This window comes from Coffea eugenioides, chromosome 4, assembly GCF_003713205.1.
Source record: "Coffea eugenioides isolate CCC68of chromosome 4, Ceug_1.0, whole genome shotgun sequence".
Taxonomy (NCBI): Eukaryota; Viridiplantae; Streptophyta; class Magnoliopsida; order Gentianales; family Rubiaceae; genus Coffea; species Coffea eugenioides.
In genome coordinates, this window is record NC_040038.1 from 40063829 (window position 1) to 40080626 (window position 16798).

The window sequence follows — 16798 nt, forward strand, 5'->3', positions numbered from 1 at the left end:
ATTATTTGCTAGATCATTTTGTTCTGTTTATCACGCCCCTCGTTTAATTTTGCACTACGTTTTCTAACTCCTTCCCCATTTTTGTACCTCCTTGACTGATACTCGAAATTCAGTCCCCATCTTTCTTTGAAAGTAGATACTTTCTCAAAATCAACCGCCGGGGTGGGAGTGGGGATACTGAGACTGCCAAGATAACATTGTGCAAATAAATCAAGCAATGAATGGTGAGATAACACAGCTGACCTAGATTGAAGTCTTGGCACTTTTTGGTAGCATAATTATGTTCCAAAGTTTTTTTTTTTTAAATGAATCGTTTTAGACTATATATTTTCTGTACAAACAGATGCATGTTAAGGGCCTAGTCTTGATTTTTTGGCTAGAGTTTGGGAGATCATAATAGCTGATTAGAGCCACTTGCTTAATGTTTGGTTTCTCTCATGCTTTCTACTTGGTTTTTCGTTGAACTTTCTTGCAGTGAATTTTGCTTCAGGGGACATTATAGAACAGACCACTTTTCGGCAGCCTGTTGAAGTACCTCAAGATAAGCTTCTAGGTGGCCTTCTTCCAGCAGGATTAGATGAAAAGTCATGCCTTAGTAGGTATCAATCAGTCTTATATCGCAAAAAAAATATACATCAGCCTTCTTCTCATCTCATCTCTAGGTTACGAAACTATGAATCACAGCATAAACGATGTGGACCATACACGGAGTCCTACAACAGAACCTTGAAATATCTTAACTCTAACCAATACAACAGTTCCACAGGCTGCAATTATGTTGTCTGGCTTTCCTTCAGTGGTTTAGGAAACAGAATACTCTCTTTGGCATCTGCTTTCCTTTATGCACTCCTCACAAATAGAGTTCTACTTGTTGATCGTGGATTAGACATTCCAGATCTTTTCTGCGAACCATTTCCAGATGTATCATGGTTACTTCCCTCTGATTTCCCACTTACGGATAAGTTCAGTAGCTTCAATCAGAAATCTCCTGAGAGTTATGGGAATATGCTGAAAAATAATGTGTTTGCCAATTCAGTTAGTTCTTCACTGCCAGCATATGTCTATCTCCATCTAGTTCATGACTATGATGAACATGACAAGCTTTTCTTCTGTGATCAAGATCAAACTGTTCTCCGGCAAGTACCTTGGCTGATTTTGAAAACAGATAATTATTTTATCCCTTCTCTTTTTCTGATCCCATCTTTTGAGCAAGAATTACATAATCTCTTTCCAGAGAAAGGAACTGTCTTGCATCATTTATGCCGGTATCTCTTAAATCCAACAAACTCTGTTTGGGGGCTGATCACTAGGTATTACAATGCTTATTTAGCCACAGCAGATGAAAAGATAGGCATACAAATAAGAGTCTTTGAAGCAGGTCCTGGTCCATATCAGTATGTGTCAGATCAGATTTTGGCTTGTGTGATCAAGGAGAATCTGCTACCACAAATCAATAAGAACCTACCTATCATCAATCCACCTGGAAAACCAAAGATTAAAGCTGTGCTAATCACATCTTTGAGTTCTGGATACTTTGAGGCACTGAGAAACATGTACTGGGAACATCCAACTATCACAGGAGAAATCATTGAACTATTTCAGCCAAGTCATGAAGTGTATCAACAAACCGAGAAGCAGATGCACAATAGGAAAGCATGGGCAGAAATGTACCTGCTGAGCTTGATGGATAAGTTGGTCACAAGCTCATGGTCAACCTTCGGTTATGTTGCTCAAAGTCTTGGAGGATTGAGACCATGGATTCTTTACAAGGTCGAGAATCAGACGGCTCCGGATCCACCTTGTCAGCGTGCTTTGTCGATGGAACCTTGTTTCCATGCCCCACCTTTTTATGATTGCAAAAGAAAAATGGGGACTGACACAGGAAAAATTGTTCCTAATGTGCAACATTGTGAAGATATGAGCTGGGGTCTTAAACTTTTTGACGGATAAAGGGTTCTGATCTCATATTTATTTATTATGGTATGGAAGTATGAAATCCCCTCCTGAATTATCTCAGCCATTGCTGTGATCATTTGGAAATTCAGATTTCTCTTATGTATACATAGCCTGTAGTTGAATACAATCAGAATTTGGAAACCATGGACCTGGCTTGGGTTTGCAATCCAGTTCCTGCAATACTGCTAAATTCTTGTAGCAGTTCTACATGGCTGATTGGGTTTGGATTGCAATTTTTCTTTTGCTACGTTTTCTGTGGACACATTTTCTAATCACTTTTTTTACTTTATATATATCAAATATCTACAATAATTTTCCACAAAAAAATTCAGAAAAATGCAATCCAAACAAAAGACTGAGACATCACTGCTTGACAGGTTAGCAATTGTACATCACTGTATTTGTGTGGCCACAAGGGGTACTCACTAGTCATTAATATGAGACAATTGAAAAGAGGATTATAATTTTTTGGGCAGAGAAGAAATTGGTAGAGTAACAGAAGAAGAAGAAATAACTCAAAGGCCCTAAATAATTTTGGGAAATAGACATCTTACCCCCATATTTGGTGGAGTGGTAACCTTTTTTCCTTAGTAAATTTTAATTTTGTTCTACTTTCACCTGATAGAAGTAGAAGGCTTTTGTTCATTATCCTATGGCAGAGGAACGCCTGCTTTATTTTGTAATTCAAAAATTTTCTGAATATGATCAGGTAAATTCTAATTTTCTTATGGATTGAATTTGTATCATGCTTTACAAATTCGTGGAGTTACTTAATGGTTATAGATATTAGCTTGATCACTTTAAGTTTGGGGAAGATAGTTCGATATCTAAATTGCACGATCCATAGAATTTGGTTTAGAAATGATGAGTTTTTAAAACTCTATATAGTAAAACCTCCACAAGATAATATTCAATAAATTAATAATCTATATTAACTAATAATTTTTCTAGTCCCGACTTGGGCTAACGAGCTAAATTAATAATTTCTATAAAATAATAAGATAATATTTTTTTGAAAACTCTATATAATCCTTTGGTCCCATTCATATATCATAAGTTAATAATTCACTAATATTACATATTAAATTTTCCTAAAATATGAGTTTATTATTGTTTATTTTTTCTTAAAATTTAAATCTACTGAATCTCATCAAATCAACCATGTCTGATCAAATGCATAAAACATTATGTGAGTGAGTATAGTAGAGAGCATCCCACGTGCATGTGAACATCTATCAATATCATTTAGTTTTCTAAATCTTTTTGACGTCTTGATAATAGAATAATGGATTGGTTTATATTTCTTAGATAGAATCGTAAGTATACTCGATAATTAATTAATACCACTTTAAATTAATAGAATTTGTATAGTTCCAAGAGCATTATTTTATAAAGGCTTTACTGTAATTTATCGTGATTATTCTAATGATTTTTTTTTTTTTTATCAAAGGAGCATTGCAACATTTAAGCACTAAGTTCTAAATTGCATGCCCATAACTTTCACAATCAAATCCCAAATTGTGTTGATTCTTCGCAATTAACCTTTTTTTGGCTATGTTTTGTCGAGTAAATCATGCTGGACAATTTTAGCAATCTCATTAATAAAGTTCTTTGTTTTATCCAAAAAAAGAACCCTTTCATCAATGTCGCCATTGCTGGATTGTGAAAATTTGGATATCTCCCATTGATTATATCATGTTAGTAAAGGCAGCTTTTGTATGTATCAAATACAAATTGCAAAAAATAAATAGTAACATAAAATAGTTTTCCAATCTAATTTAGATTCAATTACATAATTTAAAATGTTAAATGTATGTCAGATTTAAATAAGGGTTTTTCTAATGGATTTCCAATGGAAACTTGTTAAAATGCCTAAATAACACTTAACTTACCATTTAATAGACACATTCATAATTAACACACCCTCAGCATTTAGACATTTTCTCAAATATAAATACACTTTCTTAAAAAATTAATTCCTAATCCCTCTCTTGAAGAGTGCCCATTGGGCACCACCATTAGCCAAACCATCTAAATAATTAAGATTCCTTGCATTGGTAAGTCATAAACATAGTTGATATAATTTTTGTCATTGGTGCTGGTTTATTAAAATGATGATGTTCTTATATATAAAAAAGTGTTTAAACTTTTGGTCAGGAGCAAATTGCAAATTTTAGCTCCCATAATTCAGCTCTTTGAAGTACATAAACTTTTGGAATATATTATACATATTCCGAAAATAAGTTGATAAAGAGTTAGTTATAGAATGGATTAGGGATCTGTCTAACGGGTGCTTAATTTATTAAAATTAATTAGAGAAGTGTATAAATATAAGAAAGAATAATAATTATTAATATATGTATACACATTATAAGTTAGATGAAATTTAAAGCATATTAATGGGTGTCCAACGACGCTGTTAGAAAAACCCTTAGGATTAAGATAAAGTTTTAAATCAAATCAAATGAAAAGTGTCATTTCTTTTTATGCACCTATTATTTTGTGAAAGAAACTTCAACAACTAAATTTGGCTCGACATTGAAAGGTACAGGAGCAAAAGTGAAGAAAGAAAATTGTTTCATGGGACCACTAAAATTGATACTTTTAACAGACTTGGCCGCTACCCGCGAAACGTGCCCATATCAACGGTAATCTCAATACTTTTCCACCCAAAACCTTCATTAGACCCCTGATAACCCCACAGATTACCCAGTCAATTTCCCTTTTCTGTTAATAATTCTTGAATTTCGACTTAAACCCAAGAATTCTCTGCCGACATTGCACATTGCATCCCTCTCCAAAGTCCAGTCGATTTCTTGATTTGCAGAAGCCAAGCATGGACTGTCTAGAGATGACAAAGTTGAAGAGCAACTTCAGTAATGATGACCAAATAAAGCCTCACGAGGGTCCTGCAAAAGACACCATTTTCAGGAGTCAAGAAGCAAGATGCTCTGAGAATCCAATCAAAGTATTTGGGATTTTCGTCGGTTGCTTCATGGGATTCTTTGTTATGTTCTCAGTATTGAAGAATCCTTCATCTTCTGAAGCCAGGCTTCTTGATTCCAGACCTTTTGGAAAAGGTACTACTTCATTTTTCCTGTTCTTGTAGTACTACTGTGGGCGTTGATCGAAGTTAATTGCTGAAGTTCGAGGTAAATAATTGAAGTTAGAGCAAGTTATGGTACAGACTTTATTCAAGTTGAATTTACGAGACTGTCTAGTGCTTTTTTGGTGGTAAAGCGCAGTAGTAGCCTAGTAGTACCTCAGATGGTGAATGGAGAATCTAGAGCTGAAACCATAAGAAAATGGATCCCCAAAAAGAAAAAAACAGAAAGAAGAAGAAGAAGAAGAACAAAAACAGTCTTCATCATATTTTAGATAAGTAGTGATATGGCAATGTATTCATTCATTTGACATAGATGCTCATTGATTGCTTTTACACATTATTAAATTACCTAGCCTGTCTATACATTAGGATGAGTTGATTCAGAAGATTATGCAATCTGATTGCCTTTTGCAGGCAATATTACTTTTAAGTTATTTGCACCTGATCTGCAGTAATTTTACCATATGTCCTTCGGCTCACCACATTGTGATTTGCGAAGTATCGGTAGACTTCAGAGAAATTAATTGTTTTTTGTAACTATCTTTGCCAGGTGATGCTGTGGTTGATATTCCGAAACAGAATATAGTTAAAAGAGACAATTTTCCCGAGCCTGTTGAGAAACCACAGGATAAGCTTCTTGGTGGTCTTCTACCTGCAGGATTGGATGAAAAATCATGTTTAAGTAGGTATCAATCGGTCTTGTACCGCAAGCAACAAAGTGGCCGGCCTTCTTCCCATCTTATCTCTAGATTACGCGGATATGAAGCCTTGCATAAACGATGTGGACCATTCACAGATTCCTACAACAGAACTTTGGAATATCTCAAGTCAAGCAGCCATGGTGAAGACACCAATTCCACAGGTTGCAAGTACATTGTCTGGATTCACCCAATCCAAGGTTTAGGAAACAGAATACTTAGTTTGGCATCTGCTTTTCTTTATGCTCTGCTAACAGATAGAGTCCTACTTGTTGATCCTGGTGGCTACATACCTGATCTTTTTTGTGAACCATTTCCTGGGGTTTCCTGGTTGCTTCCCTCTGATTTCCCAATTGCAGAAAAGTTCAATAGCTTTGACAAAAAATCTCCTGAAAGCTATGGTAATTTGCTGAAAACCAATGTTCTCCACAATTCAACTTTGTATTCACTGCCACCATTTATCTATCTCCATCTACTTCATGACTATGATAAAGGTGACATGCTTTTCTTCTGTGATCAAGATCAAGCTATTCTCAAAGAAGTACCTTGGATGATTTTGAAGTCAAATAACTATTTTATCCCATCTCTCTTTTTGATCCCATCTTTTGAGCAAGAACTGAATGATCTCTTTCCTGAGAAAGGAGCTGTATTCCATTACTTAGGCCAGTATCTCTTTCATCCAACAAACTCTGTCTGGGGGCTAATTACCAGGTATTACAACACTTACTTAGCCAAAGCAGATGAAAAGATAGGCATCCAGATAAGAGTCCTTGAAACAGAAACTGGTCCTTTTAAGTATGTTTTGGATCAAGTTTTGGCTTGTGTAATGAAGGAGAATCTACTGCCACAAGTCAATGAGAAAGAAGATCTAATGGTTCCATATGGGAGACCTAATAAAACTAGAGCTGTCTTGATGACATCTTTAAACTCTGGATATTTTGAGGCAATAAGAGATATATATTGGGAACATCCAACTATCACAGGAGAAGTGATTGAAGTATACCAGCCAAGCAATGAAGAGTACCAACATACTGAGAATCAGATGCACAACATGAAAACATGGGCTGAAATTTATCTTCTGAGCTTGACAGATAAGTTGGTCACAAGCGCATGGTCAACTTTTGGTTATGTTGCCCAAAGTCTTGGAGGTCTGAAGCCATGGATACTTTATATGCCTGAGAATCGTACTACACCAGATCCACCGTGTCAACATGCTTTGTCAATGGAACCATGTTTCCATGCCCCTCCAACTTATGACTGCAAAGAGAAGGGAGGGATTGACACCAGTAAACTTTCCCCTCATGTCCAGCATTGTGAAGATAGGAGCTGGGGTCTTAAACTTGTTGATGGAGACAATCGTTTGTGACCATTGCATTCGTTTTTGTTCCTATACAATCAGACTTTATTTGATCTTGATCAGTCTCATTTGTCACTGTAATGACTCTAGATATTTTCACTAGATATTTTCAGCAGAAATGTATCTGCCATGCTTTCCATTTCAGGAAGTTAGTTAGCATTTCAGGTAGTTAGTTAGTCAGATATTTGCTACACGGCATGCATGCATGCATGATCATTCTGTTGAGAGGTTGGTTAGGCATAGAAAGGATCTAGAGGGAGATCCTGTATAAATAAGCCTAAGAGGGACGTGAAGAAGGCATGCAATTAGATACAACAAATTCAGTTTCTTCCCTTTGCATTATCTCTATCCCCCCTTCCCTCTCACGTTTTTCTCCCTTCCTTTCCTTTCTCTTACTTTCCTTTACATTTCTTAGCTGAATCAGTCACTACAAGTGGTATCAGAGCATCCGGTCCTTGGACTAGGAAGCTGAGATCGACACATCACAATGGCAGATGGAACAAGGATGAAGACAATGGAGGAACAACTCCACAGGCAAGACAATAGGATTCAAGGAATTTTGGAATCCATGGCAGCAGACAAGCAAAGCATGGAGGATAGGTTGGATGCAGTAAGTGTTGAGCTGAGCAATAAGCTCGATGCGTCCATGGCAGCCATTTCTCAGCAGCTCTCCAATTTGAATCGTGGAAATCAGAAGAAAGGAATATTAGGTTCTCCAGAGGTAAGTCACTCTAGGAGCTCAGAAATGGTGAATAGAGAGCAAGGAGAGAGGAATGTCAGGAGTACCTTCTATGCTAGCACACCTAAATTGGAAATTCCAGCATTTAGAGGAGACAATCCAAGAGAGTGGATCAGGAAACTTCAGAAGTATTTCCAGCTTCTACACATTCCCAGGGAACAGTGGATGGAGTTGGCAGAATTCCACTTAGAGGAGAGGGCTGAAGTGTGGTATCAAGGATTCAGGTCTACTAGGGGTAACAAGGTGGATTGGGAGGAGTTCTCTGGAGAATTGTGTAAGAGGTTTGGAGCCTTAGGACAAATGGATCCAGTGGAGGAATTTAATAAGTTGCAACTCTCCTCCACAGTCCTAGCCTATCAAGAAAAATTTGAGGAGCTGCTATCAGAGGTAATAATTCGAGCCCCACAACTCCCAGAAAACTATTCCATTTCCTGCTTTTTGAGTGGACTGCCAGATGAATTGAGATCAATGGTGAAAACTCATGATCCTAAGACATTATCCAAAGCATTTGAGTTGGCCAAACTGCAGGAGAATGCCTTTGAAGCCTACCACAGGAAGCACAAACCTCATCAGAAGGCCATTGCCTTGGGGAGTACCACACAGACTGCTGCTCAGTACACTGTGCCGCATACCAAACCTGTCACTGCCAATGCTGTCAAGAAACAGTCACCTCAGAACTTCAAGAGAACCACACCAACAGAACTGTAGTACAGGAGGGAACACTATCTTTGCTACAAGTGTGGGGAAAAGTTTGGTCTAGGCTACCAGTGCAGACAGAAAGAGATCCATCTGATTGTAGCAATAGAAGATAGTCCTGATGATTTGGAGAAAGGGGAGGTGATTGAGTACCAAGGGACAATCTGCCAAAGGAGTGGAAATGGCAATACATGCACTAACGAGGAAGATGACTTACAATACCATCAAACTGCAAGGGCTGTTCAAAGGAACTTCCCTATCAATTCTGGTGGATGGAGGAAGTACTCATGGCTTTGTCAAAAATACTGTGGCTTAACTCTATCCAGGGATGGTTCAGCCTATCAAACCTTTCAAGGTCAAGGTAGCCAATGGGGATCGGAGTACTTGACCTGTAACAAGATGATTCCAAACATGAGCTGGGAAATGCAAGGTAAACAATTCACTCATGACATGTTTATCATTAACTTGGAGCCTTATGATATGATCATAGGAGTAGACTGGATGGCTGCACACAGCCCCATCACCTTTGACTTCAGGCAGTTGAACATGACATTTGCTGAGAAAGGGGAAAGGGTCTTGCTACAAGGGGAGTCTAAGGAGGTCGTTCTCAAATTTCCTAGAAATAATTCTGAGAAAGAGGGACTGAGCACCAGAATTTGGAAGCATGCCTGTGGACTGAAGATGAATGGAACTCAGATAAACACTGTAACTCAGTTGGATATTAATTTTCAACAATCCCTAGATGCTTTACTTGCAGACTACAAGGATGTATTTGGAGAACCAAAATCCCTTCCCCCTTCCAGAAACTGTGACCACCATATTCCCTTAGTGCCAAATGCCAAACCATTCAAGTTAGCACCTTATAGGTACCCTCACAACCAGAAAAATGAAATAGAAAAGCAGGTAAAAGACATGCTCAGTAGTGGCATTATTCAGCTTAGCCATAGTCTGTTTGCATCTCCAGTTCTATTGGTGAAAAAGAAAGATGGAACTTGGAGATTTTGTGTTGATTACAGACAACTAAATGGCCTGACTATCAAGGATAAATTTCCAATACCAATCATTGATGATTTAATCGATGAACTGTATGGAGCTAAGCTCTTCTCTAAGATTGATCTAAGAGCTGGTTACCATCAGATCAGAATGTTCCTTGCTGACATTCCAAAAATTGCCTTCAAAACTCACCTTGGACTGTATGAGTTCACTGTCATGCCATTTGGTCTTATCAATACACCTGCAACCTTCCAAAGCCTAATGAACCATGTATTCGAACCTTACCTGAGGAAATTTGTGCTATTATTCTTTGATGATATCTGTTAAGAAAATATAAGTATTCTTGTAGATAATAAATTAGTAAGGATATTCTTGTAAATAGTTTGTTAGATTTGTACTCCTATAAATACTAGTTGGTCACTCATAATACAGTGACTAGATGTTTTCCTCCCAAAATACCTATTCTCATGGTATCAGAGCAAAAGTCTTAGGGTTAGGGTTAAACATCTAGCAAAAGTCTTGTTCACACGATATTGGTCATCACGTGCTATTCACACGATACTGTTCATCGTGTTACTGTTCACGCGTACTGTTCAAAGGTACTGTTCATCGCAAATTTTGACTGCTTTTTTGTTTGAAGTACTATTCACTATGGCTGAAAGTTTTGCTAATGCGATTACCACTGACCAAGCTGAATCAAGTTCTTCAACACATGGGTCCCAGAAGACTTTTACTATATTCGAGAAAGATTATGTTAAATTCCTAAAGTACCAAGTTACAAATCACGCATCTCTTCCCTCTGCTTCTTTAGCACAAAACGATAATGCTATGGCTTGTCTCTCCACATCCTCTAATTTTGACTCATGGATTATTGACTCCGACGCTACTGATCATGTGTCAGGTACCACTAAAAATTTTTCTAATTTTCAAGAGTCTACTTCCTTTTCTCATGTTACATTAGCTGATGGATCTACCACTAAAGTTAAAGGACTAGGCACTGTAGAAATTAACCCATCTCTTCCGCTGTCTTTTGTTCTTTACGTACCCAATTTGCCCTTTAATCTAATGTCTGTTAGTAAGCTCACTAAATCTCTATAATGTTTAGCTACTTTTTCTCCTGATTTTGTTGTCATTCAGAATTTGAAGACAAAGAGGACGATTGGTGGAGGGCATGAGCATAATGGTCTTTATTTTCTCAACTCCAATGGTCCGATTGCATGTCTTGCTACTATTTCTCCTCTTGAAATTCACTGTCGTTTGGGTCATCCGTCTTTACAAAATTTGAAAAAGTTGGTTCCTACTTTGAGTCAGTTGTCTTCGTTAGAATGTGAGTCTTGTCAGTTAGGAAAGTATCATCGTGTTTCTTTTGCTCTTACAGTCAATAACCGAGTTTCTGAACCCTTTTTGTTAATTCATTCTGATATTTGGGGTCCTAGTTGAGTCACTTCAAAGTTAGATTTTAAATATTTTGTAATCTTTGTTGATGATTTTTCCAGAGTTACATGGCTTTATTTAATAAAATATCGTTCAGAACTATATTCCATTTTTTTGTACATTTGTTATAGAAATAAAGAATCAATTTGGTGTGCCTATACGTATATTTCGCAGTGATAACGCGAAAGAATATTTTTTCACTCCTTTTAATACCTTTATGACTAAATCCGGTATTATTCATAAGTTCTTTTGTCCTCACACTCCACAATAGAATGGAGTTGTTGAAAGAAAAATTGGACATTTAAGCGAGATTGCTCGAACACTTTTGTTGCTCATGAATGTGTCCAAACAATTTTGGAGTGATGCAGTTCTAACTGCATGTTATTTAATTAATCACATGCCATCTAATATTCTTGGTGGCCAATTACCTCACTCCATTCTTTCTCCTCATGAACCTGTGTTTAAATTACCTTCTCGTATTTTTGGATGTGTGTGTTTTGTTCATCAGCTTGCTCCCGGGATGGATAAATTAGATTCTCGTGCTATTAAGTGTATTTTCTTAGGATACGTACTAGTGCAAAAAGGGTATAGATGTTACAGTCTAGTTTTCATTCGATTTTTTACTTGTGTTGATGTTATTTTCTTTGAATCCACTCCATATTTTATGAAACACGGTATGTCTTGTGAGTTAGACCAGTGTCCCTCTTTTTCCTTTCCTGTTTTACCAGTCCCTTCCGCTTTATTACCTGAGTTATCGAGTCCACCATATTCTATAGCTCGATTATCTCGTCCTAATCTTCAAGTTTATTCTCGTCGTTCCATGGTTGAGAAAGCTCCTGATATGCCACGCACTTCACCAATTAACTCTCAATCTTCAAATCCAGGTATGACGCCCTCCTCTGAGTTAGATCTTCCTATTGCTTTACGCAAAGGTAGGAGGCATTGGGTTTGTTTGGCTAGACTTGATTTCAAATAAAAAAATTTACTTCACAAATTTCAACCACCTTTTTATCTTCTCAATCACCTTTTTATCTCACATATATCACATCACAAAAAGTGCTACAATAATTATCTCAAATAAATCATCCAAATAAACTCTTATCCAAACAAACTCATTGTACTTCTCATCTTATTTCTAATTTTGTTTCTTATTCTCGTTTTTCTATGTCATATTTTTCTTTTGTTGCTTCACATGATTCTGTCTCCATTCCTAAGTCTATTACCCATGCACTTAATCATCCTGGTTGGAGATTAGCTATGCAAGAAGAGATGTCTGCATTGGAATAAAATGGTACTTGGGATCTTGTCCCTCTTCCTTCTGGTAAGCCTGTTGTCGGTTGTAAATGGGTGTACACTATAAAAGTGCAGTCTAATGGTTCTATTGATCGATTGAAGGCTCGTCTGGTAACTAAAAGATTTACTTAGGTGTATGAAATAGACAACTTAGAAATATTTTCTCCTGTTGCAAAGATTACCTCGGTTCGTCTTCTTATCTCTTTGGCAGCAACTTATAATTGATCATTGCATCAGTTGGATGTGAAAAATGCATTTCTGCATGGAGATTTGGAAGAAGAGGTATATATGGAACAACCTCCTGACTTTGTTGTTCAGGGAGAGAATTCGCGGTTGGTTTGTCGCCTGAAAAAAATTTTTATATGGATTGAAACAGTCTCCTAGGGTTTGGTTTGGCCGGTTTAGTAGTGCTGTCATGGAGTTCGGTCTGACAAGATGTGGGTAGATCACTCTGTATTTTATCGGCATTCTAATGCTGGTAAGATTTTATTAGTTGTTTATGTGGATGATATTGTGAATACAGGTGATGATATTGTGTGGATCCAGAAACTTAAATCCAATATGCAGGCAAACTTTCAGACAAAAGATTTAGGTCATTTACAGTATTTTCTGGGTATTGAGATAGTTCGATCTAAATATGGAATTTATTTATGTCAAAGGAAATATGTACTTGATATGCTGAATGAAGTTGGGATGTTAGGTTGCCGACCTGTGGATACTCCTATGGATCCTAATGTGAAATTAGTAGGAGATCAAGGTGCATTACTAGATGATCCTAGGCAATATCGAAAACTTGTGGGTAAATTAAATTATCTCACTGTAACGAGACCTGACATTTCGTTTCCAGTGAGTGCCGTGAATCAATTTCTTGAGACCCCTCATACTAGTTATTAGGATGTTGTTATACGGATTCTCAGGTATCTTAAGAGTGCTCCTGAAAAAGGGTTGCTGTATCAAAATTATGGACACACTGATATTGAAGGATACAGTGATGCAGATTGGACTGGTTCTACGTCAGATCGAAGATCGACCGCAGGATATTTTGTGTTTGTTGGTGGTAATTTAGTGTCGTGGAAGAGTACGAAGCAAACAGTTGTCTCCAAATCAAGTGCAGAATCTGAATACTGCGCTATGGCTCACATTGTGTGTGAGTTGGTTTGGTTGAAGAGCATGTTACTTGAAATTGGGTTTGAGCATTAACAGCCTATGAATTTAGTGTGTGATAATCAAGCGGCTGTTCATATTGCGTCTAATCCAGTGTTTCATGAAAAGACAAAATATATTGAAATTAATTATCATTTCATTCGAGAGAAATTGCTTGATGGAGTCATCAAGGCATCTCATGTATCGTCTGTAGATCAACTGGCTGATTTGTTTACCAAGAGTTTAGGGGGTTCTAGGGTGAAATACATTTGTAACAAGTTGGGTGCTTATGATATATATATGCTCCAACTTGAGGGGAAGTGTTAAGAGAATATAAGTATTCTTGCAGATAATAAATTAGTAAGGGTATTCTTATAAATAGTTTGTTAGGTTTGTACTCCTTTAAATACTAGTTAGTCACTCATAATACAGTGACTAGATGTTTTCCTCCCAAAATACCTATTCTCAACATCCTTGTGTACAATCCGGATCCAGACACTCATCTTTTACACCTCAAAACTGTTCTAGAAACACTCAGATCTCACTTCCTATTTGCCAAGATCTCCAAATGCATCTTTGGACAGTCTCAAGTAGAGTATTTGGGACACATTATCAGTGGAGATAGAGTACAGGCAGACCCCTCAAAAATCAAGAGCATGTTGGACTAGCCTACACCTACATCAGTTAAGGCTCTGAGAGGATTTCTGGAACTTACAAGCTACTACAGGAGGTTCGTGAGAGGATATGGACTCATTGCCAAGCCACTTACTGAGTTGTTGAAGAAGGGAAATTTCCAGTGGAGTGAACCTGCTGAGCTAGCCCTCCAAAAACTTAAACAGCTGATGAGTAGCACACCAGTCCTGACACTTCCTAATTTTTCCTTACCTTTTGTTCTAGAAACAGATGCTAATCATAAGGCCATAGGAGTAGTACTCATGCAGCAAGGGAGACCTATTGCCTATCTCAGTCAAGCTTTGGGGCCTAAGAATTTGGGATTATCAATATATGAGAAGGAACTACTGTCCCTTATCACAGCTGTGTCTAAGTGGAGGCATTACTTGTTGGGAAATCATTTCATTATCAAAACAGATCACCAGAGTCTAAAATACCTACTGGAGCAGAAGATAACTACCCCTCTTCAGCAAAAGTGGCTTACTAAGTTGTTAGGACTGGATTATGAAATCCAGTACAAGAAGGGGAAGGAAAATCTTGTGGCTAATGCACTGTCCAGAAGAGGCTATGAAGAAGACAGCTCTACACACAGCATCTCAGTCATGAAACCTGCATGGCTGTCTGAAGTCCTGGAAAGTTACCAAGGAGATAGTACAGTGACTAAGCTAACTGAAACCCTGACTATTACACCTGAGTCTCTTCCAAATTACTCTTTTACCGGGGGATTGCTTAGGTATAAAGGCAGGGTGTACATTGAGCATCAGGGAACTTGAGACAAAAGCTGATAGCCCGCTTTCATGACTCTCACATTGGGGGACATTCAGGCAATCTGAGAACTTATCAAAGGTTGAAGGGGCCATTCTTCTGGCTAGGGATGAAGAGAGAAGTAAAAGGGTGGGTGCAACAATGTAATGTTTGTAAAAGGAGCAATGTAGAAAATTGCAAGACACCAGGCCTATTGCAACCCCTACCTGTCCCTGAGCAAGCATGGCAGCATATCTCAATGGACTTCATAGAGGGATTACCCAAATCTCAAGGATATGAAGGGATACTAGTTGTCATTGACAGGTTCACCAAGTACTGCCATCTCTTAGCACTACCATCTAAGTATACAGCACAGTCAGTGGCTAACTTGTATTTTGATAACATCTATAAGCTGCACGGATTACCTCTGTGCATTGTATCAGACAGGGATAGGTTGTTTGCTAGCATGTTCTGGCAGGAGCTATTTGGGAAGCTAGGTACTGAGCTGCACTACTCCACTGCCTACCACCCTTAGACAGATGGGCAGACAGAAAGGCTGAACAGGTGTGTGGAGACATACTTGAGGTGTTTTTGTTTCCAACAACCTCACAAATGGAAGACCGTACTAGCAGCTACTGAATGGTGGTACAACACCAACCATCACACAGCCTTGAAGATGACTCCTTTTCAGGCTCTATATGGTTATCCATCCTCTCAATTAGGCCTCAATGCCTTAGAAACTCCAATAGCTGCTGTGGAACAATGGCTAGGAGGCAGAAGGAAATGGAATGAATTGCTGAAGGGAAATCTAATCAAAGCTCAAAATCGAATGAAGCAGTTTGCTGACAAGGACAGAATTGAAAGGAGTTTTCAGGTGGGAGATTGGGTTTATTTGAAACTGCAGCCTTACAGACAAACTTCAGTGGCAGTCAGAAAGAATCTGAAGTTATCTTCCAAGTATTATGGCCCGTACAAGGTCCTTCAGAAGGTTGGAAATGCAGCCTACAGACTGGAGTTACCGGCTAGCTCTTTGATACATCCTACCTTCCATGTCTCCTTGCTTAAACCCTCTGCAAAGAATCATGTTGTGACTCAGGAGCTACCCTTGACTACTGCGGATGGACAGTTTAAAATTGCCCCTGAAAGTGTGATTGCTACTCGTGAAATCATGAGGAAGAGATAGAAGGTGACTCAAGTGTTGATCAAATGGTTGAACCTAGGCACTGAAGACTCAACTTGGGAGGATGTCACGGTGATACAATCACAGTTTCTAAATTTCTAGCTCAATCCTAGTGACTAGGATTCTTAAGGGGGAGGTGTTGTAATGACCCTAGATATTTTCACTAGATATTTTCAGCAGAAATGTATCTGCCATGCTTTCCTTTTTAGGAAGTTAGTTAGCATTTCAGGTAGTTAGTTAGTCAGATATTAGCTACACGGCATGCATGCATGCATGATCAATTTGTTGAGAGGTTGGTTAGGCATAGAAGGATCTAGAGGGAGATCCTGTATAAATAAGCCTAAGGGGGACGTGAAGAAGGCATGCAATCAGATACAACAAATTTAGTTTCTTCCCTCTGCATGATCTCTATCCCCCCATTCCCTCTCACGTTCTTCTCCCTTCCTTTTCTTTCCGTACTTTCCTCTACATTTCTTAGCTGAATCAGTCAATACAGTCACTCTAATCCAGTGGGATATCAGCTTTCTTCTTATACTAAGAATAGGGTCCAGGCCAGTTTAGTGTAAAGTGTGCCAGTTTTGCAAAAAGGCTTCAAATGCTGGACATCGGAGTACTGGAACTATTGTAGCTAAAACAGACAAAGGAAGGAAACAGGCTTGGCTTTGGTTCCCAATTCCTGTTTTGTAGTAGCATCAAATGCCATGGTTCAAGAATCTCATCTAACACCATAGTTGCAACCCAGATTAGATAAACCTTGAATGCTACCATGACTTTGCTTGGAAAGAGA

At 38.1% G+C, this 16798-nt stretch overlaps 3 protein-coding genes across 3 annotated transcripts; all 3 read left to right on the forward strand.

Moving 5' to 3' along the window:
• The first annotated feature begins 217 nt into the window (after positions 1-217).
• On the forward strand, positions 218-1955 carry LOC113769340 (galactoside 2-alpha-L-fucosyltransferase-like). Its single transcript, XM_027313798.1, has 2 exons — positions 218-224; positions 476-1955. Exons 1-2 carry the CDS (start codon positions 218-220, stop codon positions 1948-1950), a joined length of 1482 nt encoding a protein of 493 aa, XP_027169599.1. The 3' UTR covers positions 1951-1955.
• Positions 1956-4638: 2683 nt separating this feature from the next.
• LOC113767405 (galactoside 2-alpha-L-fucosyltransferase-like) lies at positions 4639-7261 on the forward strand. The gene is made up of 2 exons (XM_027311487.1): positions 4639-5036; positions 5613-7261. Exons 1-2 carry the CDS (start codon positions 4793-4795, stop codon positions 7124-7126), a joined length of 1758 nt encoding a protein of 585 aa, XP_027167288.1. The 5' UTR covers positions 4639-4792; the 3' UTR covers positions 7127-7261.
• A 343-nt stretch (positions 7262-7604) lies between these two features.
• On the forward strand, positions 7605-9872 carry LOC113769341. The gene is made up of 2 exons (XM_027313799.1): positions 7605-8560; positions 8630-9872. The coding sequence occupies exons 1-2, from the start codon at positions 7605-7607 to the stop codon at positions 9870-9872; spliced, it is 2199 nt and encodes a 732-aa protein (XP_027169600.1).
• Positions 9873-16798: the final 6926 nt, after the last annotated feature.

Excerpts from the sequence above, each read along its gene's own strand:
- LOC113767405 (XM_027311487.1), top strand. The coding sequence starts at position 4,793 with ATGGACTGTCTAGAGATGACAAAGTTGAAGAGCAACTTCAGTAATGAT. Across the intron at positions 5,037-5,612 it reads TTCCAGACCTTTTGGAAAAG|GTGATGCTGTGGTTGATATT; the intron begins GTACTACTTCAT and ends TATCTTTGCCAG.
- LOC113769341 (XM_027313799.1), top strand. The coding sequence starts at position 7,605 with ATGGCAGATGGAACAAGGATGAAGACAATGGAGGAACAACTCCACAGG. Across the intron at positions 8,561-8,629 it reads AGAACCACACCAACAGAACT|ACAGAAAGAGATCCATCTGA; the intron begins GTAGTACAGGAG and ends CTACCAGTGCAG.